Here is a 25,802-nt window from a genome sequence, read left to right on the forward strand (position 1 = left end):
AACTTCTTTCTGAGTTCTTTTGAATCTAACTACTGTTATGAGGCAATGAGGAGTGGTGGGAGTAGGTAGTGAGGAGACTTGGCATCCCCTTGTAAAACAACTTGGAAGAGTTTATGGGGGCCGGGTTCAGGAGGCTGGGACTACTCAGAAGGGTGTAGGTTTTTTCTTTCAGCAGGGGTGCTCATCTGAATAGGAAATTCAACATTCTTAGCTTCATTGTGTTTGCCCAAGTATCTGCATCTATGATTTAAGATCATTCTTCTTTCCAGCCAGTACTCTTGTGTTAGCATTAAGAGTCTTTTTAGAATGGGAAGAGGACATGAACAGACACTTCTCCCAGGAAGAAATACAAATGGCCAACAGATATATGAAAAGATGCTCAGCTTCATTAGTTATTAGAGAAATGCAAATCAAAACTACAATGAGATACCACCTCACCCCTGTTAGATTAGCTATTATCAACAAGACGGGTAATAGCAAGTGTTGGAGAGGCTGCGGAGAAAAAGGAACCCTCATACACTGTTGGTGGGAATGTAAAGTAGTACAACCATTATGGAGGAAAGTATGGTGGTTCCTCAAAAAACTGCAAATAGAACTACCTTATGACCCAGCAATCCCTCTACTGGGTATATACCCCAAAACCTCAGAATCATTGATACATAAAGACACATGTAGCCCTATGTTCATTGCAGCACTGTTCACAGTGGCCAAGACATGGAAACAACCAAAAAGCCCTTCAATAGAAGACTGGATAAAGAAGATGTGGCACATATACACTATGGAATACTACTCAGCCATAAGAAATGATGACATCAGATCATTTACAGCAAAATGGTGGGATCTTGATAACATCATACGGAGTGAAATAAGTAAATCAGAAAAAAACAAGAACTACATGATTCCATACATTGGTGGAATATAAAAACGAGACTAAGAGACATGGACAAGAGAGTGGTGGTTACCAGGGGTGGGGGGAGGGAGGACGCAGGAGGGAGGGAGGGAGAGAGTTAGGGGGAGGGGGAGGGGCACAGAGAAAACTAGACAGAGGGTGACGGAGGACAATCTGACTCTGGGTGAGGGGTATGCAACATAATTTAATGACAAGATAACCTAGACATGTTTTCTTTGAATATATGTACCCTGAAATATTAATGTCATCCCATTAACATTAATAAAAATTTATTAAAAAAAAAAAAAGTCTTTTTAGGATTGCATATTTAATTGGCTCTGGAACCCTTACCATTAGGCTCTGGTAAATGGTAAATGGATCCTTAGTCCCATCAGTTTAGCAGTCATAAGAGAAAAAATCTAACAGCCATAGATTTTCCGCTCATCTACTTGGGAATTCACAACTGCTAATTTGTCATCTTGGTGCGTATTCTCAAAGACAACCAGGAGCAATCCAGGTCCGGTCACAGTCTTTGAAATCAGCATTTTCATCATCTCCTTGGCCTTCCATCACCTTGCCCACTGCCTGTGCTCCATCCTGTGACATCATGGGAGGAACTTTGAATGATCTTATCTGTGTGCCAGGTGACTAGCTCCCCATATGCTCCCTCCACAGGAAAGTGATCAGGGCAGTCATCAAACATGCATCCTATTTTTTTTTTTTTTTTGTATTTTTCCGAAGCTGGAAACAGGGAGGCAGTCAGACAGACTCCCGCATGCACCCGACCGGGATCCACCCGGCATGCCCACCAGGGGGCGATGCTCTGCCCATCTTGGGGCGTTGCTCTGCCACAATCAGAGCCATTCTAGTGCCTGAGGCAGAGGACACAGAGCCATCCTCAGCGCCCGGGCAAACTTTGCTCCAGTGGAGCCTTGGCTGCGGGAGGGGAAGAGAGAGACAGAGAGGACGGAGAGGGGGAGGGTGGAGAAGCAGATGGGCGCTTCTCTTGTGTGCCCTGGCTGGGAATCGAACCCGGGACTCCTGCACGCCAGGCTGATACTCTACCACTGAGCCAACCGGCCAGGGCCTCATGCATCCTATTTTTAAGGGTCTGTTTCCTGGGGTCATTCTTGGTCCCAATTACCGTATCAGTCACATGACACTCAAAATTAATCAGAGGAAATCTAACAAAGGGACTGTTTACTAAGATGTTATGAGCAGGGGTAAGAACTAGCAGGGCATGGGGAAGCACCACTTCTACTCACAGTGTTTGGTCCCAGGCATTCCACTGTGGCTATGGAAGAGGGGCCACCTGGTAGGAACTGTGGCTTTAGATGGAAAAACCACTTCCGGTTAGAAAGAGGTCATCTTGCTCTTCCTGCCCTTCCATCACCTGCTAGTGTCTTGCATTGGTTGCACTGAACCAGATGCCAGAGAGGAAGGGTGGATGGAGCAGCTGCCTCAGAGTGAGGTCCATTGGGTTAGCCTTCTGGCATGAGGCAGGGTGGAGAAGCAGTGGTACTGGATCAGGAAGGGCAAATGGAGGTTGGCTAGCACACTTTGTAACTAGAGCTCTTTGGTCCAGATTTGAGGGCTACGCCTCTACACTTAACTGCATGCATGCTTAGATGTTCCCTGACCCCTTGTAAGAAACACCTCATCCTGCCCCCCCAGCTCTTTCCTTCTCTATTCCTAATGCCACTTAATGCCATATCCTCTTGTCCCTTCCCAAGGGAGCCCTGAGTGATGTTTTCCTGCAGTTGTGCTCCTGTGGATTATACATAGTAAGGCACAAACAGACATTCAAACTTGTATATAATTCTGTACCAGCAGGACCTGCCACCTCCTGGGTCCCACATTCTCAAGGGACAGTTTAGTTTAGCACCCTACCCTTCACCCCCTCACTTCTCATCATTTCTGCTACAGATGGAGAAGGTTGGGTCAGTGTGGGTCTTGGGGCTCCTGGACGAGACTAACATGCCTTAGAAGAGCTGTGGGTTCCGCCAGCTCTGATTCTTTAGCTGTGGAGTGTTGTGACTATAAGGTAGGGCTCTGGTCAGGTAGCTGCCCTGGTCTAATGCAGGGGGAGTCGAAGAGGCTGCCTTTATGGGTTATAGGGTGCTCTAACTTGGACCAGTTATACACACCTAGTTTAGGAGAGGGCCAGTCACATTTCCATGTTTTCTAACAACTGATTCAACTACACATAAATCCTTCCTGGCTGCATTTCCAGCAGCAAATACAACAAAGTTTTTTGTTGTTTGTTTGGGGGTTTTTTGGTGACAGAGAGAGGGACAGATAGGAACAGACAGACAGACAGGAAGGGAGAGAGATAAGCATCAGTTCTTCATTGTGGCTCCTTAGTTATTCATTGATTGTGTTCTCACATGTGCCTTGACCAGGGTGCTCCAGCAGAGCGAGTGACCCCTTGCTCAAGCCAGCAACCTTTGAGCTCAAGCCAGTGACCATGGGGTCATGTCTGTGATCCCACTCTCAAGCCAGTGGCCCCACACTTGAGCTGGCGACCTCGGGGTTTCGAACCTGGGTCCTCTGCATCCCAGTCCAGTGCTCTATCTGCTCTGCCACCGCCTGGTCAGGCCCAAGTTGATTTTTAAAAGAATTGTACATCAAATTTATTGGGATTATATACATACATACATATATATATATATATATATATACAGACTCCCGCATGCGCCCGACCGGGACCCACCCGGCACGCCCACCAGGGGCGGTGCTCTGCCCCCCAGGGGGCGATGCTCTGCCCATCCTGGACGTCGCCATATTGCGACCAGAGCCACTCTAGCGCCTGAGGCAGAGGCCACAGAGCCATGCCCAGCGCCCGGGCCATCTTTGCTCCAATGGAGCCTTGGCTGCGGGAGGGGAAGAGAGAGACAGAGAGGAAAGCGCGGCGGAGGGGTGGAGAAGCAAATGGGCGCTTCTCCTATGTGCCCTGGCCGGGAATCGAACCCGGGTCCTCCGCACGCTAGGCCGACGCTCTACCGCTGAGCCAACCGGCCAGGGCTGGGATTATATTGATTAATAAAATTACACAGGTTTCAGGTGCACAACTCTATAGTATTGTACAACGTCTGTATATTGTATTGTTTGTTTACAACCTCAAGTCAAGTCTCCCTCCATCACTGTCTATCCAGTCTCTTAAAAGTGGGTTTGGAATTATCTTAAAGGAAGTATCTTTACAATCATTTAAAATTTGTTATACCTGAATATTCAATGCCGGATGATAGATATTTGAAATCATTACTTGAATTTATTTACAATGATCTGATCTGTCAGAGTGACTTCCTGAAATTTATCACCGAGAGACTGGCAGACAAACCCTTTAAAAGGCATTTTTCGGTGTCAGTGGAGAGTATGGGCTGCTGTGTTTAGCAAAGGTGACATCTCGAGCCCTTTGTCCATGGGTGGAATGATAATGTTAATATAAATTGTATTTTTTCTATATTGAGATCTACTGTAACATCTCTGACCAGAGGTCCGGTGCAGCAGAATGATATACAGTTGTTAAAATGCAGCATAGCACAGTGGTTAAGAGAGTTGAGTCTCTGGAGCCACAGCCTGCCCACAGGATGGGCAGGTTATTTAACCTATCTGTGTCTCAGTTACCTCATTTGAGGAAGGGAGGTAAATATATAGTTAACTACTATATAGGATCCCAATCTGAAGCAAGCTCCATTTGTTCGTCCTGATACAAAAAGTCTGAAAACCATACTTTGAAAAAATATTGCTCTGAATCCATCAAACTAGAGCCCTTTTAGGTGAGAGGTAGCCCTTAGCCCACATGAACTATGGTGAAGAAGCTCACAAAATTTCTTAGAGTAGGGCAGGTGGGTGGGGCGCTAATGTTTGATTGTGGTTTAGTTAATGAAAGGGACATAACAGAAGCTACATCTCCACCCTGAGCCGAGACTTATGATCAAAAGTGAATTCCTGCCAGAATAAGCATACAGTTGGTCCTGTGAACAAGGAATGACAAATTGTGGTATTTTAAACTTGTTTTGCTAATCAGTGTTTTTCTTTTCTTTTTTTTTCTGTTGGTCAAGGTTGCATGATGGAATTTGAACATTACCTCAAGAGGTTTTATGTTTTGGATTAGCTACTTGTGTTTGTACTGCTGTCTGTTTCTTCAGACTTGTTTTTTGTGGCCGTTTGAGACCATAAACCCAAAGGAATTATACCATGGACTACAAGGAAAGCTGCCCAAGTGTAAGCATCCCCAGCTCTGATGAACACAGAGAGAAAAAGAAGAGGTTTACTGTAAGTATGCATCGTAAAGTGCATGGGGAAGAAAGGAAGATAGAGAATATTGCCATTTCTGCTTCTGTTCTTCCTTAACCTAGGATGTCCCCTCTCTGTCTGCACATACCCAGATTTTACGTGTCTTTCAAATGCTATATTCTCCACTTTCTTTCCTGAGGACTGCAGTGGGATACAGTTTCTTTCACAGTGCAGATTTTTGTCTGTTTACCTATCCCCTTGAAGAAGCTTATGATACTATCTGCTAGACCCTCTCACCAGAAAATGTACATACATAAGGATCTTTGACACATGCACATAATTTTATGTATACTATCAGGGGCTAATGGACTCAGAAGTCATTGATCCCATGTTAAGAACCACTATCTTGAAATTTCTGTAGTATTTTTCTTATGACATTTATTATTTTCTACCTCAGTTTTTAAAATATGTAATCTCTCTTTTCTTAATATGTTATCTCTTTTTTTCACTTTTTATCACCATAGAATCTATTGTAGGGCTTTATAGAGACTAAACGCAATGAATATTTGCTGAATCAGTGTATCAATGGCTATTATTGGAGAATAATCACTTTTCTATTTACTGTAATGAAGCATATAATATTATGTTTAGTTCCATTAGTTCTGTCATTATATACAGAGATTTCCTGCCCCATACCCCTAAAAAAATGTCATTTATGTGTCTATAACTGATCTAGTCTTCCCTATAAACTCCCACCCACTGAGTGGTGTGAAGAAATTTATTTAACCCAGTTCTGTTTAAGATAAACAATCAGTTTGAGCTAAGATTTAAGCAGTTCTTTTAGGTAATAAAAATGCTCAGGTTGTCTCCATTCTGCTCTTACTCATACTGCACACACACTCCTCCCATCTGACGTCATGGTTTACGGGAGGAGCAGTGTCCCCTTTCACAGTGTGGAGTCAGTGATGGACCTCACAGTAGCGGTAGCCTGGTGAGGGCTCTTGCATTCTTGTCGTCCTTCTAAGATCTCTGCCATTCCAGGTATGGAGTGACTGGTTTGGCAAACATTCACCTATGCTTGACCTGACCCAGCCGTGGGCATTTTACTGGCATCCACGGCTGGCATCTACAATTGATAAACTGACTTGTTATCTATTCTTTGGTTGGGCTGGCTGGGGGCTGGTGGTGATTATTTGCTTCCTCTTGGTGCTCTAAGACTGTTGAGCCCGCTGAGGCTCTGACAACCCTTTGTCTGCTCCTGAACCAAGTGATGTACCTCAGCCTCTAACCAGGGGCTCACCTGGCCCCTGCCATTTGAACCCCATGACAAGTGACTTTCAACTCAGAGTCCATTTCATGTAGGAGCTGAGGAAAGCTGAGGAATTAAACTCTGACCACTCCACTCTGCCTTCTTAACTAAGTGGGGCTAGGACCCCCCAGTGGTGGTGTTCTCCCAAAGTCCCAGAAGAAGGAGCTGGAAACAGCCCTTCTAGCCTCTACTCTCCCTTCCTTAATACCCCCACAGCCTGCACCAAAGTCCAGAGCTTGTACTCTGTGTCTGGACATTTGCTTCCCCTCAGTCTTTGTGTTGCCATAATATCTTAACAAGCATTGTGCATTTTTTTCTACATTTGCATAAACAAATTTTAGAAACATCACTAATGGTAAACAAGAAGTCAGTGTACCTAGGGTAAAATAGTGAGGTGTGTAAAAGTTTCCTTCCTTCCCCATCCTTATTTTTTTTTTTTTTTTTACCTTTGGGCCATTCTCTCCTTCAAGGGCATAACCTCCTGCCAGGTTTGAGAGAAGTTTATACATAGCAAATATCTAGGATCTAAGGGTATCCTTCTGTTTTTCATGGTAGAGGTAGTTCTCATACATCTTTCATATAACTCTATACTATGAAGCTTCTAACAGAGAATTGCATTGCATCCTAGGACAAGTCTAAATTATACTTTCATTTTTCCACTCAACAAATTGTCACTGAGTTTCTTTGTTATGCCAGCCTCTTTCTAGGCACTGGAGATACAGTAAGTGGTAGGAATGACACAGCCCTAACTCTCAAGAAACTTACATTCCAGTGGGGCAAGACAGACAATAAGGAAATATTTTAAATATTCAGTAAGATAACTTCAAATTGTAATAAATATTATACTGCTTTCTATGAAATCTTGCGATTTTTTTTTGCAAATAAAATTATTTTTTTAAATTTGCAAAATTTTTGTGTTTGCCTATTTTTTTTTTTTTTCTGAAGCTGGAAACAGGGAGAGACAGTCAGACAGACTCCCACATGCGCCTGACCAGGATCCACCCAGCACGCCCACCAGGGGGCGATGCTCTGCCCATCCTGGGCGTTGCCATGTTGCGACCAGAGCCACTCTAGCGCCTGAGGCAGAGGCCACAGAGCCATCCCCAGCGCCCGGGCCATCTTTGCTCCAATGGAGCCTTGGCTGCGGGAGGGGAAGAGAGAGACAGAGAGGAAGGTGCAGCGGAGGGGTGGAGAAGCAAATGGGCGCTTCTCCTGTGTGCCCTGGCTGGGAATCGAACCCGGGTCCTCCGCACGCTAGGCCGACGCTCTACCGCCGAGCCAACCGGCCAGGGCTGCCTATTTGTTTTTTATTAGAACTCAGGAAGCTCTTCTTAATAAATCCTACTGCTAATTAATAATTCACAAAGCTTTATCTTAGTTCCTATAAATATATCTGCAGCAGGGCTACTTCAGCCTAGACCTAGATTTGGGTTCTAGTCTTGAATGTACTTGGTTAACAATGGGAAGCCACCTTACCATACCAGGAATTAGCGCAAGTAATCCAAGAAGCTTGGATTTCCAGTCCTAATTTCCAGTTCTTTTGTGGTAGTCCTGCTCTAGGCCTATCCGATCCTGAGAGGCATAGGAGATTAGCCTGTAATCTAGTTTTAGAAGCAAGGCTCACCTTCACTGAAACCTTTACCAGGTTCTTGACCCTCTACTTCTGCACACTCTCTATGTGGGCAGTATCATCTTACAAATAACTGATGTCTTACATCCAATAGCTTCCTCTAAGACAACTTGATACCTTCTAGGTTAGGACCAGAAGAGCCATATCACCACATATAGCTCATGTAGGGTGATCTTTTCTGTCAAAGTGACTCATCACTTCCCCAAGTGTCTGATACTAGTGACTTTGCTTCAACTTTCAGGTGAACCCTTAACTCCTCTTACTGTCAACCTGTTATTGTGGTCATATCTTACATGATACTACAGAATTCATACAATATAATCACATACAGTATCATGGAGGTCCTCTTCACAGTATTATGTGACTATGAACTTGTGAGTGTAGCTTACCAAACTTTCATGGGAAAGGATAGTTTATATATGTTTGTATTCCCACTTTCCAAAATTAACCTGGTTTACTTTAATTTATCTAACAAATTGTGGACAACTGTATTATAAACCCCAAAGCACTCATATCTCTTTCCCCTGGTCTTACACTGTGAAATGATGAGATTGATAACCCAAGCCATACCTCAGTGAGCCTTTTCTCATAAACTTGGATTCTTGTTATTTTTTTTCTTTAGAAATGATGTAACATTTTTGGGGTCCCAAACAGTTTTTACATTGGTATGTTAAATTATAATCTGAGAGTATCTGTGGGATGAATTGTGAAAGTTGATTCTATATTACAATTGTTAAGACCCCTGGCCCCTAGCACTTAGTTTGCTGTTTCAATCCCGGGGTCGCCAGCTCAGCCCTAATCAATGGGTGCACAACTAAGTGGAACAAGTTGATGCTTCTCTCTCTCACTCTCCCTCCCTCTGCCCATTCCCCTTCTCCCCCCACTCCTTCTTGCTCCCTTCACCCCTTCTACACTCACTCCCCTACCCCCTTCATCTCTCTCAAAAATTAATGGAAGAAAAATACTTGATACTGGTTCTGTTGCGCAGAGGGTTAGAAAATTTAGATCTTAGTCTCACAAGTCCAGGTACTTGGGCAAGTTACTTTTTGGGGGCCACCATTTCCTCATGTATAGTTTGGGGGGGTAGAGCATGTAATATTTGTTCTGCTTACTTCATAAGGTTGTTGACAATGGTTATATGCAATTATGTGTATATGAAATATTAAACATAAGTAAGGTAGTAGGAAATCTGAGGATAAATTTTTAGTTTGAAAATATTGTGTAAAGGATAAACTGGAAGAAAGAGAACTAATAACTGACTTGAAAATATAATTTCAGGATAATGGCACTGCTGGGGGAGAACAGAAGAGAATGTCATCAATTGAATCTATAATGTTTTATTCTTGGGGGAAAAATCTGAAACAAGAATGGCAAAATGTTAGAATTCATCTAAGTAATGAGTACATGGGTGTTCACTATATTCTCAGAAAAAATAAAATATCACCTCTCAACAAGATAAAATAAGTGTTTCAGTTGGTATACTTGTGTATCCTAGAGAATTATTTATAAACATTAATGTCTAACAAAGCTTCACAAGTATGAAAATAGCTTATTCACATTTTTAAGTAGCTACTGGGTTTTTTACAATCATTTTATTGTTGTGTTATTATATTTTTGGTTTCATAGGTTTATAAAGTTCTGGTCTCAGTGGGCAGAAGTGAGTGGTTTGTCTTCAGGAGATATGCAGAATTTGATAAGCTTTACAATACTGTAAGTAATAATTTACATGATGTTTTACTTAAAATAAAACACCCGAGAAAACTAAAAAATTAGAGCAATTTTATTTGAGTGGTTAAATAATACTCATATATAAGCAGAAACGGGTAAGAGATTCTTCAAAAGCATTTTAGCTTTGCAATTGTCCAAGAAAGGGTGAAGGGACCAATGAGAAGTTCCAAATAAAATACTGAAGATATGAAAATTAGATGTACAACATACATATATATATTTAATCCAATAACTATATTTTTAAATTTTATTTATTGATTTTCAACAGAAATATTGATCTGTTCTTGCATGTGCCCTGAATGGGGGTCAAACTGGTAACCTTTGCACATCAGGATGATGTTCCAACCAACCGAGCCATCTGGCCAGAACTTAAAATATATATATTTTTAAAAATCAAGTTTTATTTAAATTAGCCCGACCAGATGGTGGTGCAGTGGATAGAGTGTCACCCTGGAATGCTGAGGACCCAGGTTGGAAACCCTGAGGGCGCCAGCTTGAGTGTGGGCTCACTGGTTTGAGCATGGGATCATGGACATGACCCCATGGTCGCTGTCTTGAGCCCAAAAGTTGCTTTCTTGAAGCCCAAGGTCGCTGTCTTGAGCAAGGGGTCACTGGCTCAATTGGAGCCCCCTGGTCAAGGCACATGTAAGAAAGCAGTCAATGAACAACTAAAGTTGATGCTGTTCATCTTTCTTCCTTCCTATCTGTCTCTCTCTCTCTTGCTAGAAAAAATTTTTTTTATTTAAATTAAATAGTATGTTAGAAATAAATCCTTTATATCTACCTCTCTAATAATTGTTAATCATCAATTTTTTTTAGTTAAATTATCATACTATCAGCTTTATTGTGTTTTCTGTTACTTAGTTTTTCTTCAATGCCTATGCAGCTGAAACTGGCTGTTTATAGTTTTAAATATTGCTTAATATTTAGTATTGCTGGTCTCTTTTGGTTATAAGTGAAGTCATACATTTAAAACAAAATAATAGCTAGTAAGAGTTATACATGAGATATCTTCTGTAATTTTTCAGTGATATTTTTTTTTTTAAAAAAAAGGTTTATATTGGAGGCAGGGTGAGAGTTGAATTGCTAGTTCAATTTGAAATTCTTAGATACCATTATGTACATGATAAGGATTTTTTGATGATTGTACAGATCTGTACCTATCACCTGGGTTATACTCAAGTAAAAATAACATCATGTTAACATAACACACATACTCATTCACACAGTGTTTATATGAAATTCTTAGATGAGATCACATTGTGTTAATGAACTACTACTAATAACTGAAAATTTGAGAGTTCTTCATGTACTTTGTTTACAAGATTATATAGACCAGATTTGCCTTCTGAACATGTTTTCTTTTATAGAACTTTATGACGTAGTAGTGTAGTGGATGTCATCTAGAAACTGAGCAGTGTGGACATCTGCATGAGTGAAAAGCTTAGCATCCTTTGATGGTTTCAATTTAAATAGCTGGTATTTAGCCTCAATTTAAATAGCTGGTATCAGGCAGTGGCGCAATGGATAGAGCGTTGGACTGGAATGCAGAGGACCCAAGTTGGAAACCCCAAGGACGCTGGCTTGAGTGCGGGCTCATCCGGCTTGAGTGAGGGCTCACTAGCTTGAGCATGGGATCATGGACATGACCCCATGGTCGCTGACTTGAGGCCAAAGGTCGCAGGCTTGAAGCCCAAGGTCTCTGGCTTGAACCTAAGGTCCCTAGCTTGAGCAAAGGGTCACTTGCTCTGCTGTAGCCCCCCGGTCAAGGCACATATGAGAAAGCAATCAATGAACAACTAAGGAGACTAAGGAGCCTCAACAAAGAATTGATGCTTCTCATCTCTCTCCCTTCCGGCCTGTCTGTCCCTATCTGTCCCTCTCTCTGTCTCTATATATATCTCTGTCACACGCACACACACAAAAGATTGATTTGAAAGAGAGAGAGACATAGATTTGTTGTTCCACTTACTTATGCATTCATTGGTTGATTCTTGTGTGTGCCCTCACCAGGGATTGAACCTATAACCTTGGTATATAGGGGCAATGTTCTAACCAACTGAGCTATCTAGCCAGGGCTACCTGGCCATTCTTGGTTCATTTCTGGCCCTATCCAGCCCACTGTAATTTTGAACCATATTTTGTTTATTGTATCATTTCATCTGTACTTATTTTAGTATCATTTCTAATAAAGGTAAAGATTGTTAAAAACATATACACATGATATCATTATTACATCTAAAACTAAACTAATGATAATGTAAAAAAAAATTGGTCTGTATTTATATGACTGGTTGATTAAGTCTATTAAGTGTCTTTTAATTTCTAAGTTTTCCCTTCTACCTCTCTTATCTTTCCCTTACAGATTTTTGTTGAAAAAGCAGTGTCATTTGTCTATGGACTTTTCAGTCTGGGTTTTGCTGATAGCATGTCCATGGTGTAGAATGATTAATACAGTTTTCTATTCTTTCTATTTCCTGTCTTTTGATAGTTAGATACATAGTTTCCGTGTAAGGGAGAGGAAGGAAGTGCTCTTACCTGAAGCTTATAATAAAAATAAGCATTAATCCATATTTATGACTTTACTGCCCCAAATTTTAGTTCTTCAGGGCCAAGCTGTTCCTTTTCTGAGGATAAGGAAATCTGATAAATGTATTAGAATAGCAATAGGGGGAACAGCTGAAGTAGAGAATGTTGAAAGCAAAATTTGTCAGCTTTCTTAGAAAACAGTTGTCAGTCTATTCATGTGATAGAACACAAAGATCACATCTTCCCCTGAGGTAATAAATGGTGAGTAATGTGTATTCAAAATGTATATAACATGAATTCAGCACTTAACATAAATGATTTCCTTCAAACCTCACGGCAGTCCGTAAGATAAGTGCTAAAATTATTCCTATTTTACAGGCAAAAAAGCTGAGGCATAGAGATGTTAAGTAACTTATCCAGGTTACAAAGCTGCTAAGTGTTTTATTGGCACAAAATAGGATGGTTAGACAGTCTATAGTATTTTATTGGCATTAATTTAATATTGTACATATGATCATGATATATTTTAAAGTATTTCATACAATGGATTTTCTTGCAAATCAGATTGTGTTTTATTTTGGTGCATGTGTGACTAGAAGACTTGTAAAATTAAGTTCATATAATGTTGTTTTTAATTCTAGTTAAAAAAACAATTTCCTGCTATAGCTCTGAAGATTCCTGCCAAGCGGATATTTGGTGATAATTTTGATCCTGGTAAGCAATAACTTCGTAGACCAGACATAAGTGGTGGTTGAAGTTTGAAGATGTAGTTAATTGCACTGTTTAATAATAGAAGAATTTACAAAACTGACTGACCCCATGCCCTGTGAAAATAATACCTTAGGAACATGCTTAGTGTACCAGGCATTGTTTTAAACATGTTACATGTTATAATTCATTCAGTCCACACACGACCCTTGGGTTTGGGTTTTATCATCATCACTCTTATAGATAAGGAAACTGAAACACAGGGACGGGTGCAACTAGTAAATGTCAGATTTGGAAGTTGAATTTAAGCAGTCTAGCTTCAGATAAATTTCTTGATGATTAAGGATTATTTGGGGGTACTTTTCTAACCATGAAAGACATTCTCAGTCTAACCATTGAAGTTACTCTGAGAAACATTTATTAAAAGTATACTCCGTGCATAGCTCCCTGCAAGCCTCTGAATGGGGTACCAAGAAGATGTCCTACTTGTCATGCTTGGGGAACATAATGCCACCAAGAATCTCAGGAATCTGGAATCTATATGTCTGAAGCCTCAAGCCTGGAGCTTTTCACTAGTATCTGAGAAGTCAATCCAGGTCACAAGTGGCTACTTATAGAGAGACAAATGTCTTCTTATCTACCAGAAATCCTATCAGGAAAGTCATCTATCTCTGCAGAAGGTGAAGCCTGACAAGTGACAGTGCCCTTCCTCCTCTCTTACTTCCTCAACTAATTTGCTTGTGACCTGTAACCCATTAAATCTATATATATGCCTTCCATGTCTGCTTTCTTGGTCAAATCCCTCTCTACCAAATAGCTCTCAGGTTGCTTATCTCAACTGTGCTTTTTTCCCATTTCTTTCCCTCCCAAACCTTTTCACTGTGCTGTGTGGAATTCTAGCCCATGATGAACAGCCTTCTCCTTTTCCATCGTCTTTTTTATATTTCTTCCACATTCTTGCTTTAGTTAAAACTTAGTTTTCCCCTTGAGGCTGTACATGGTCCCTGTAACCTCCTGTAACTGGAGGCTTTTTATTCTTTTACACTGTATGGACCTCAGATTTGGCAAGGATTTTCACTTTCCCTGTTACATGTAGAATTTTTATTTCTGTTTGTAACTACGTCATCCACAGGAAACGAGAGTGCTAGCAAGGCCAGGTCACTCTCTCAAGCCACACAGCTAATGTGTGGAAAATTAGACTCAGCCAGGTTTGTTGTTTCTCCTATCCCCTTACTCTTTTGTCTGATTAATGCATGCTACCTTTAAAAACAAAATTCACAAATTTTTATGTACAATTTTATTTTAATTACTTGTTTGGAAAATTACAAAGCTCTTATTACCCTGTATCCTAATCTGAAAGGATTTCTCTGGCCCCTGCAGGCTCTAAATATTCTCTGATTATGAATATAATAAGGTTACTCTGGCTACCAGTAGCAGTGTTTGGGAAAAACCTAAGGTCTCCTTCAGTCAAAGTTTGATTTTTCTTTCTCCCTGACCCACAGTGCTGGAGAGTGTCTTTTTTTGGATGATTTTTCATGAAGCATCAAAATGATGAAATCTTTATAGGTCCGTTTAATACTTATTCTGAAGACTAAAGCTTGCATCTTTTGAATCTCTAATGAAAACCTCTTTTGAATAACAACAGACACATTACATTCACATAAATTTTTAATTGGAGAGATTTTAAAAACTATCTTCAACTATATATTTTTCCAACTATAATTTATTTTTATTTATTTTTTTAGTGGGGAGACAGATAGGAAGGGAGAGAGATGAGAAGCATCAATTCGTAGTTGTGCTACTTTAGTTGTTCATTGATTGCTTTCTCATACGTGCCTTGATGAGGGGGGAAGGACACTCCAGCTGAGCCATTGACCCCTTGCTCAAGCCAGTGACCTTTGGGCTCAAGCAAGCAACCTTTGGGCTCTAGCCAGTGACCATGAGGTCATGTCTGTGGTCCCACACTCAAGCCAGGATCCCTCACTCAAGCTGGTGAGCCTGCGCGCAATCCAGCAACCTTGGAGTTTTCAACCTGGGTCCTCAGTATCCCAGGTCAATACTCTATCCACTGCAGCACCACCTGGTCTGGCTCCAATTATAATTCTTAAAGATAAAATGTCAGCCTTTATAAATGCCTGGAACTTATCCTATAACGGGGCTGGTATGCATTTTAGTCTGACCTGGACTTTTTTCTGATACGTATTTGCATGCTTAATGTTGATCTAAAAATTAAACTCTGAATTGCCCCTAAATTCTGACTACTGCTGTTCTTCCTTTTTTATTACTGGCTTCTTTTTTTCTCATCTTTTATGGGATTTTCAAAGCTGTTTCAAGTCAGTAATGAAGTGTCGAGTGTAGCAGCACCAAGTGCGGAGTGGCTGTCGTTCCCAGAAGAAAGCAGTCACTCTTCACAGCCTATCTCCCACCGTCTAAATGCAGTCAGTAAATATCCACAGGGCAATTTAAAGCTGCTTCCATATTATAAGTAGATTTTCTTTATGTCAAATACAGTCATTCATTTTAATTCTCCTGCCTGTGTTACTTACTGAGTCCATTTCCTGAGAACTGTCTTTCAAGAATAATTTTTAATGTAAACTTCACATATGCTTTATTGCCCAGTGACATAAAGAATGCCCCCGGAAGAGTTTAACAGATATTCTTCAAGAAATTCTTCAAGATATTCCCCAAGAAATTCATAGTCGAACAAGAAAAAGTCACCAAGTGCATCTGGATCTAAAAGACCAGATCTAATTTATAGTTGTTGTTTTTTATATTTATACCTTACATTTAAGAAACAGAAATAAACCTGCGTGACTGGGAACAACCCATAATTTGGGTGACAAACACTATACATTGAAACTTTTGTTGAGTAGTAATTATTTTCCTAAACCAAAACTCACTGTGAAGTTAAATGTTGTCTACAGGTTTTTATGGAGACATTCACTATTTTCAGATATTCTCTCAACTCTCCTATTTCTTCAACTTTTAGTGTGTACTGGTGCTCTTCAACGTACATTACATCCTGATAAACCCATCCTAAGTTGAAACTATCATAAGTCGAAAATCCATTGACTACACCTAATTTACCGAACATCATTGTTTAGCCTAGCCTAGACTTTAAACGTGCTCAGACCATTTACATTAGCCTGCTCTTGGGCAAAATCATTTTGTTGCCACAGAGAATAAATATACTTGCATGTGGTTAGCCTGGGAAAAGATCAAAATTCAAAGTATGGTTTCTACCTAATTCTTAGCACTTTCACACCATTGTAAAGTTGAAAAATTTTAAGTCAAACCATTGTAAAACAAGAACCATCTGTATTTTTTAAGAATTAAGGTTTAAGATGATGGATTGTTGACAAAACAAAAATAGTAATAGCTAAAGATTGTGCCCTTCCCACCATGCATTCTATTATAAACTTATATGCAGTCATATTTAATCCTATAACAACATTATGAGGTATAAATGTTTTTATTTCCATTTCACAAGTAAGGATTTAAGTCTTAGAAGGATTCAAGGTTAGTTGCTAATAAGTGGAAGAGAGGATATTTGAATAAAGTTTTCTAATTCCAAGAAACCTTTGTACTTAAGCTTTATTGCTAAAGTGCTGTTGCATGAACCTCAATTATAAGCAATCAAAACACTTTGAAGTTGATGGACAATTATTTGTTAGGAAAGTGTTCCAGAGTATTTTTCTGAGGTTTTTTTAGCAGCAGAGTTTTGGTGATACTTAGGTAACCAATTAATCATTTCCCAGCAGCAAAGATTTCCAGTAATTCTTGTTTTGTTTTTAATTAGCATGATCATGTTGGTCACTAGTGTCCTAGCGTTCATTTTTATCCCTTACCTGATAGTGAGGAGAAGTTGGACAAAGCAAATGCCTTTTCAGTTTTTACAGTGAGTCTGTTTAGAACTAAAATAGGAATTCTTTCGGAGACTTTTCTTTTGGGAGGTATGTTACCTGCTTTATTTTAGTTTCATAATCATTGTATTTGTGGATTTTAAAATATTTTATACTTAGAAATAAATATATATTTGTTTTTTATTGTACATCAAGAAACAAGAATTAAGAAATAGCTTCTTAATCAGAATTCACTCTTATCTATTCTTATATAACTATTGATAATTATATAGTCTGACGTAAATAATTCTAATAGCTTATGTCTCCCTTAACAGATTTTATCAAACAAAGAAGAGCAGGATTGAATGAATTCATTCAGAACTTAGTTAGGCATCCAGAGCTTTACAACCAGTAAGTACTATTCATTGTGTTCTGAAGAGTCATTGAAACCAAACCTAAGAATATTGAATAAGTAACTGATACAGACTTTATATGTTCTGTGGAATGTTATTGTGCAGAGAGATAGAGAGAGAGAGAGTGTGTGTGTGTGTGTTTGTAAAATCTTCCTCAAGCATTTTCCCCTGGTATTTTTAACTCCTTTTTAACCATCAACTCAAGGTCCTAGTTATTTTCTTTTTTCCTTTTGTACTTATATTGGTTTTGTAGATTAAACTTGAAAGGAATTGCATCGTAGTTAAAGCACGTTGCTAATTGTTCAATGTCATATTTATTCAGGCTTTCACACAGCATTTATGACATAAAGAATTGTGTGCATTGGGAACCTAAAAAGTGATGAGTGTCGCTCCTGCGTTCCAGAGCCACAAGTTTCCTATCTAGTGGGAGAGACAGGCATATCAACAAGCACTTAGAACTATGGCCAGCATTTCTTGGGGAGGTCAAGGAAGGCTTCCTGGGACTTAAAGAAAGTACAATCATTCAAGCAAAAAAAAACAGTGTTCTAGGCAAATGGATCAGTATTGTGTAAGAGTCTACAAAGAGCCTGAAATGTTCAGGATACTTGAGTATGCCTGGAACACAAAGTAGATTTTCAGAAAGGAGATAAGGCCTTTGAAGGAGCTGCAAGGGTCAGGCACACGTGCCAGCCTTCTTGTTTTCTATCAAGTAACAAGACCTTCAGTTCTTCTCAACACAGCACTCCAGGGCAGCCACTTACATGAAGGCATTTTCCCAGTCTGTGTATATCTCATGCTAATGAGTTTAAACTCCTGTAGACCAGCAGCTGCTGATCAGAAATACCCAGGAACATGGTTTGAGATGCATTTTCATTTTTGAGTTTGGTAATTGGTTCATGGGTATTCATTATATGTATTGTGATTTATAATTTACATATACTGCTCACAAAAATTAGGGGATATTTCAAATAATATGAAGCAATAAAAAAAGCATTTGATTTTTCTTAAACAACAGCAGAAAAGCAAACGACACATCAAGAGTTGTTTGATTTTGCAAATGAGATGCAAAACCAACTTTTATTTCATTACTGAAAATGCATTCTACGGAAGGCTGAAAGTACTGGAGTATCTGCACGTTCCCTGATCCCCTAATTTTTGTGAGCAGTGTATATGTTTTGGACATATAAAGTATTATATTCTAAGAAATAGAGGATAAAGTAAAATACCTGGGAGCTTTTTCACAGCTCTCCTATCTACATAGGTGTAAATAAGGGTTGCATTATGGATACTGATGCAAACACGACACACTTTAACAGTCTTTTTAGAATCACAGCATTGGAGCACTATATTTTTAGCAACTGTTCTTAAAACAATGATTTTTTTTATATAAGACTTTACATTACCATTTATATAGTTAGAATTTATGGTAGGCTTTTGCCTTCTGAGCATGGTCTTCTGACTTCCTTTTTTGACTCACTTAATGTAATTTACTTGGTAAAATAATAGAACTGAACCTCCTATAACCAAGGTCTTCTGTCCAGTGCTTTGGATTTCCCCCGATACCTATAAGGGACAGGGACAGGGACAGGGCAGGTTCAGTAGTTGAAGTAGCCCTGGGATTAGCCAGTGCACTGAGGAGCAGCTGCTTTTTCTTTTTCTTTTCTTTCTTTTTTTTTTAGGTGAGAGGAAGGGAGATAGGCAGACTCTTGCATGCCTCCTGACTGGTGTGCACCTGGCAACCCCCGTCTGGGGCTGTTATTCTAAGTACTGAGCTATTTTTAGCACCTAAGGCTGATGCACTTGGACCAACCAAGCCATTCTCAGTGCCTGGTGCCATGCTTTAACCAGTCGAGCCACTGGCTGTGGGAGGAAGAAAGGGACAGAAGTGGGAGAGAGAAGGGGAGAGAAAGAGATGGTCACTTCTGTGTTCCCTGATCGGGAATTGAACCCAGGACATCCATAGGCTGGGCTGGTGCTCTACTGAACCACCAGCCAGGGCCTCCAGCAGGTGGCAGAAAGGCACAGTATTGGGGAGGAACCTTGAATTCAGGGGTCCTACATCTGGTGTACCCCTCAGCAAAAAAGCCTTTTATTATTTGGCTCTTTGTATAGTAATGTTTTAAGCATTGTGCTTTTTCCTTAGGATAAATTCTATCTTATCTTCAGTTTAGATCTATCCTTTTAACCTTTAATTTTTACTGTGTGCACTTGAGATTACTTTGAATTGGCATATTGCTGGTGACTATAGTTCGTGTAAATGGAATCATACAATGTGACCTTTTTATCTTCCTTTGTTCATTTAGCATAATATTTTTTTTTTTTGTATTTTTCTGAAGCTGGAAACGGGGAGAGACAGTCAGACAGACTCCCGCATGCGCCCGACCGGGATCCACCCAGCACGCCCACCAGGGGCGACACTCTGCCCACCAGGGGGCGATGCTCTGCCCCTCCGGGGTGTCGCTCTGCTGCGACCAGAGCCACTCTAGCACCTGGGGCAGAGGCCAAGGAGCCATCCTCAGTGCCCGGGCCATCTTTGCTCCAATGGAGCCTTGGCTGCGGGCGGGGAAGAGAGAGACAGAGAGGAAGGGGGGGTGGAGAAGCAAATGGGCGCTTCTCCTATGTGCCCTGGCCGGGAATTGAACCCGGGTCCCCCGCACGCCAGGCCAACGCTCTACTGCTGAGCCAACCGGCCAGGGCGCATAATATTTTTGAGTTTTATCCATGTTATAACATGTATCAGTACTCTGTTCCTTTTCATGGACAAATAATGTTCCATTGTATATATATACCACATTTTGTTTATTCATCATTTGATGGACATTTAGTTTGATTCTAATTTTTAGCTCTTATGAATAATACTGCTATGAACATTTGTATATGAATTTTTGTGTGGGCATATGTTCTTCTAGGATGGATGGCTAGATCATATGGTAACTTATATTTAACCTCTCAAGAAACCGCCAAATGGTTTTTCACAGTGGCTGCATCATTTTATATTCCCATGAGGCCCCCCTTTTAAAATTATTTTTCATCTTTCTGAATTTCTTGACAATGCATGTATATTATTTATTTTTAATATTATGAACAATTTGCGAAATCTTGCCTTTTGTGACATGGATGGACCTTGAGGGCATTATGCTAAGTTAAGTAAGTCAGAGAAAGATAAACACTGTATGAATTTACTTACACATGGAATCCTAAAAACAAAAACTCATAGTTGCAGAGAATAGATTGGTGGTGCCAGAAGCAGGAGCTGGGGATTAAGGTATATGGTGTAGGGCAGGGGTCCCCAAACTACGGCCCTTGGGCCGCATGCAGCCCCCTGAGGCCATTTATCCGGCCCCCGCCGCACTTCCGGAAGGGGCACCTCTTTCATTAGTGGTCAGTGATGCATCCTGTGCTCCTGGAGTACTGTATGTGGTGGTGCCGCAAAGCACAGGGTCGCTCACGTACAGTACTACTTCCGGTGACGCGGGACGCATGCGTCATGGCTCTGGAAGCGCGTCATATCTCTTATTACAGCTAGCAGTGACAAATATGGAACCGGACATTGACCATCTCATTAGCCAAAAGCAGGCCATAGTTCCCATTGAAATACTGGTCAGTTTGTTGATTTAAATTTACTTGTTCTTTATTTTAAATATTGTATTTGTTCCCGTTTTTTTTTTAACTTTAAAATAAGATGTGTGCATAGGGATTTGTCCATAGTTTTTTTTATAGTCCAGCCCTCCAGTGGTCTTAGGGACAGTAAACTGGCCCCCTGTGTAAAAAGTTTGGGGACCCCTGGTTAGGGTATAAAAAGGTACAAACTTCCAGTTATAAAATAAGTAAGTTATGAGGATATCATGTACAGCATGATTACTATAATTCACAATACTGTATTGTATGGTATTTGAGACTTCCTAACAGAGTAGATCTTAAAGGTTCTCATCACAAGAAAAAAAATTACAGCTATGTATGGTGGTGGATATTCACTAGACTTATTTCAGTGATCTTTCACAAATACATATGAATATCAATTATATCTCAAGAAGAAAGAAGTTTGGTAGGAGGTACCTCTGATGCAGAGAGTTAATTACTGCTCAGGATACTCGTTAGTCCACACAAGACCCCTCTTTTATTTTAGTCCATTTTTTCTCTTTGTCTTTGATTTTCACTCCCAATTCTTTATTCCCACTATTGATACCTGCTTTAATCTGTTTCTTATATGACTGTTTTGTGTCCATGAGTATTTAATATATATACATAAATGATACTACACTGTATTCCTTGTTTCTGCCTGCTGTAGGCAGCTACTGCTTGCTTACTCATCTTTCCAGTGCTGGATGGCTGCTTTGTGTCTGATTCACTGCTGTAAGGAATTTTGCAATGAGTATCCTAGTATCGTGTCTTTCACTGAACCTGTACATAACTCTTTCTGTGGTTTATTCCTAGAACTGGAATTTTTGGGACCAGGGAAATGCATACAGTGTCCAGGGAAATGGGACAGTTTCACCAAGTAGTGCCAGACTGCTTTTCAGAAAAGTTGCCTCATGTTAGATACTCACCAGTAGTACATGAGGGTGTCTCTTTTGCTGTGTCCCTACCAACTTTCAATATTATCTGCCTTCCTAATTTTTGCCATTTAATGAATATAATGTGGTATCTCCTATTATTTTAATTTGCATTTCTTGGATTAATATTGAAGTTAGGTATCTTGATAAATTTTCTTGTCATTTGGGTTTTCTCTTCCATGAACTGCCTCTTTATGCCTTTGCCCATGTTGGATTCTCTATTTTTAAATTTAATTTGCTTATTTTTTTATAATAATATGACTATTAATGGATTTTGTTTGGCTTTATTACTGTAAATGCTATTTATTAATTATTTTTATCTTAAAAGGGAAAAAAGCTATAGAAATAACTTTCAAAATCATAATAAAGTTAACTTTTATTTTTAGTCCGGATGTCAGAGCATTCCTTCAAATGGACAGTCCAAAACATCAGTCAGATCCATCCGAAGATGAGGATGAAAGAAGTACTCAGAAGGTAGTAAGAGGGATTGTATTTTTTAACAGAAAAAATACCATTCCACAAAGATGAAATTATTGACAACATTAGGACATTTAGTTAAAACGAAGTTATTTTATCCATTGTAAATTTCCTATTCTGTAGAATACATAAAAACAAATGTGTATACCTCTTACTGATCACTATTACAAAATTTGTAAATGAGTACTTTTTAAAATAAAAAGTAATACATGTTAATTTAAAAAGTTTTGAAAATAGTAAGAAGGGGAAGTATTACCCATATTATCACCAACCAGACCTAGTAATTTTTTAAATTTTTTTTTGTGACAGAGACAGAGAGAGACAGATAGGGACAGACAGACTGGAAGGGGGAGAGATGAGAAGCATCAATTCTTTGTTGCAGCTCCTTAGTTTCTCATTGATTGCTTTCTCATATGTTCTTTGACTGGGGGCTACAGCAGACCGAGTGACCCCTTGCTCAAGCCAGCAACCTTGGGCTCAAGCTGGTGAGCCTTGCTCAAACCAGATGAGTCCTCTCTCAAGCCGGCGACCTTAGGGTTTCAAACCTGGATCCTCAGCATCCCAGTCCGACGCTCCATCCACTGTGCCACTGGTCAGGCAAAACATCAGTACTTAGTAATTTTTAACACTGTATATAGTGTATACAGTTTGGTATTCTATTTTCTTCACTTTACATCTTATGGGTTTTTTTGATAACTGTATGTCTTCATCACCATCACTATACTTGAATAGGTTATTTTATCTTTAAAAATAAATTGTGATAAATACATGAAAATCAGAGGTGTTAGGTTGAAGGGAATTTTTGTTTTTATAATGTCTTTTAATTATGTCATGGTTCTGTTTCTTTTTGTGTGTGTGTGTGTGTAACAGAGACAGAGAGAGGGACAGATGGGGACAGACAGGAAGGGAGAGAGATGAGAAGCATCGATTCTTCGTTGTGGCACGTTAGTTGTTCATTGATTGCTTTCTTGTATGTGCCTTGACCAGGGGGCTACAGCAGACCGAGTGACCCCTTGTTCAAGCCAATGACCTTGGGCTTCAAGCCAGCAACCTTGGGCTCAAGCCGGCAACCTTGAGGTTTTGAGCCTGGGTCCTCTATGTCCCAGTCTGACACTCTTATCTATTGCGCCACTGCCTCGTCAGGCACTGTTTCTTTTTTCTTTTTGTTTTTTAGTGAGAGGAGGGGAAGCAGAGAGACAGACTCCTGATGCGCCTTGACTGGGATCCACCTGGGAATCCCACAAGGGAGCAGTGCTCTGCCCATTTGGGGCCCTTTCTCCATTGCTCAGCAACTGAGCCATTTTTAGTGTCTGAGGGCAACTCACTCAAACCAATCAAGCCATGGCTGCCAGAGGGGAAGAGAGAAAAAGAGAAGGCTAGAGGGATAGAGAAGCAGATGGTCACTTCTCTTGTGTGCCCTGACCAGGAATTAAACCTGAGGCATCCACACACCAGGCCCACACTCTACCACTGATCTAACTGGCCAGGGCCTGGTTTTGTTTCTGTAATTAAAAAGATAATACTATAAGTTGGAGTATTACTGTCCCACAGCTGAAATCATCATTAGAAAATAGATGTATTCCTCTTTCATGGGTGCTGGGAAGGAGCAATGCTTCTCTTGACGCCCCAGGAGGATTCTCAGTTAAGAAAACATGTATGACTTTTTCATCTCTGATGTGGTTGTTTCGGGGACAGTGTAAAAGAATGTTTTTGTTGTTGTTCTTTGTTTGTTTTTTATGTATGTGCAACTAATCAAAAGAGAAACTGAAAAACATCTATAACAAATAAGGTTTAAGAAAAGATAGTGTCTATATAAAAAGTTCATACAAATGGATTTTTTAATTCTTTTTTATTAATATTTTATTTATTCATTTTAGAGAGGAGAGAGAGAGAGAGAGAGAGAGAGAGAGAGAGAGAGAATGGGAGAGGAGCCAGAAAGCATCAACTCCCATATATGCCTTGACCAGGAAAGCCCAGGGTTTCTAACTGGTGACCTCAGTGTTCCAGGTCAACACTTGATCCATTGTACCACCACAGGCCAGGCCAACTTGATTTTTTGAATGATATTTAAGGCCCTAGTAGATAAAAGAAAAAGGGACACAAAGAAATACTCTTTGTAAATAAATATATGGGAAAATGTTCAACCCTGATGCCAATAGGAAAGTAAATTTTAAAATCAGAGATTTTTTTCTCTCTCTTCCAAATTAACAAAAATATAAAGTAAATAAAATACTATAGAACTTCTCGAAAAGGTAAGGTAGGGTGGCACCCTCAGGCATTACTAGTGTTGTTATCATTTTGTGCAAATCTTCTGGAAAGCAATTTGGCAATATGTATCAGACATGAAAATATTCATGTCACTTGGGATTTATAATGAAAAATTAGAATCTAGTTAAACTTTCATCAGTCAGTCAAATAGTATGTCTCTGTATATTGTATATTTAAAAAATATTTTTGAAGATGATATATTTTGTTTTGACATACTATTAAATGAAATTGTGACACAATATTTTATATGCATATTCACACAGTGTGATTACAGTCAGTTTTTAAAAGTCATGCAAAGACCATATAAAATAACAAATATTTACAAAATTATCTATTGGTAAAGTTATGGATTTTTTAAAAAATAGTCTTCCTAGTACTTTCCATATTTTCCAATTGTGAGTATATATTTTTAATTGAAAAAGGTGAAACTATTCAAAAATATTTTAAAGGACAAAAATTTGTATAACCATGACTTTCCATATGTTTTGCTTGCTACTCACGTTGAGAATATGTAGGTTTAGAGAATGTCTTGCCTTACTGTAAGAGACAACTGGTTGTGAAAGACCAAACCGAGAGAGATTCCTGGCTCCTGTTCTGTCAGTGTTAGCTTTAGATCTGAATTTTGTTTCTTTTTTCATCCATAAAATCTGAAACAGACTAAGATTTACCCTTGCAGTTTTAAAATACTGATAAAAGAATCTCTTCAAAAAATGGGAAGAACTGTACTTCTTATACTTGTAATGTTTTATTCGTAACTTTTAAGTGGTGACTAACTGAAGTTAACAGCCAGAAAATATCTTAGAAGGCATATGGATCTATCCATTATTTATAGAGAGAAAAATGGAGGTCAAGAGAAGTTAAGAAACTTATGTTCTTGATTAGTGTTCACTCTGTTAATAAATTATACTTTACCCTCAGTTTAGTAATTAGAAATAATCTTTAAAAATAGTAGAGTTCTAAGTTTTCTCATTGTATACCCCAGTAATTTTCATTGTTATTTCAGAAATGTGCTCCATTGAAAAATTATTGTCAAATAATAAAATCTTTTACTACATCTTAATGTAATTCAGGGGACAGGTTGTCCATGTTATTGTTTAATCCACGCTTACTGAATTCACTTCCCTCCTCTATGTAGAAAAGTTTATTAAATGGAAACGCTATCCAGTTCTCTGCACATTCTTTTATTTTTTTAATTAAGCGAGAGACGGGGAGACAGA

The 25,802-nt window shown here is 39.5% G+C and overlaps 1 protein-coding gene across 4 annotated transcripts in view; it reads left to right on the top strand.

Annotated features, from left to right (window-relative positions):
* Nucleotides 1-25,802, top strand: part of SGK3 (serum/glucocorticoid regulated kinase family member 3) — a 124,608-nt gene that overhangs the window by 69,629 nt on the left and 29,177 nt on the right. For all 4 annotated transcript variants that reach the window (XM_066266253.1, XM_066266256.1, XM_066266255.1 and 1 more), the window contains exons 2-6: nucleotides 4,954-5,167; nucleotides 9,694-9,777; nucleotides 12,966-13,038; nucleotides 17,210-17,285; nucleotides 22,227-22,314. In XM_066266253.1, coding sequence (XP_066122350.1) covers nucleotides 5,090-5,167; nucleotides 9,694-9,777; nucleotides 12,966-13,038; nucleotides 17,210-17,285; nucleotides 22,227-22,314 — 399 coding nt within the window. In that variant the 5' untranslated portion in view covers nucleotides 4,954-5,089. The remainder of the gene's footprint in view (nucleotides 1-4,953; nucleotides 5,168-9,693; nucleotides 9,778-12,965; nucleotides 13,039-17,209; nucleotides 17,286-22,226; nucleotides 22,315-25,802) is intronic.

The sequence above is a fragment of the Saccopteryx bilineata genome, chromosome 3, assembly GCF_036850765.1.
Source record: "Saccopteryx bilineata isolate mSacBil1 chromosome 3, mSacBil1_pri_phased_curated, whole genome shotgun sequence".
Lineage (NCBI taxonomy): Eukaryota > Metazoa > Chordata > Mammalia > Chiroptera > Emballonuridae > Saccopteryx > Saccopteryx bilineata.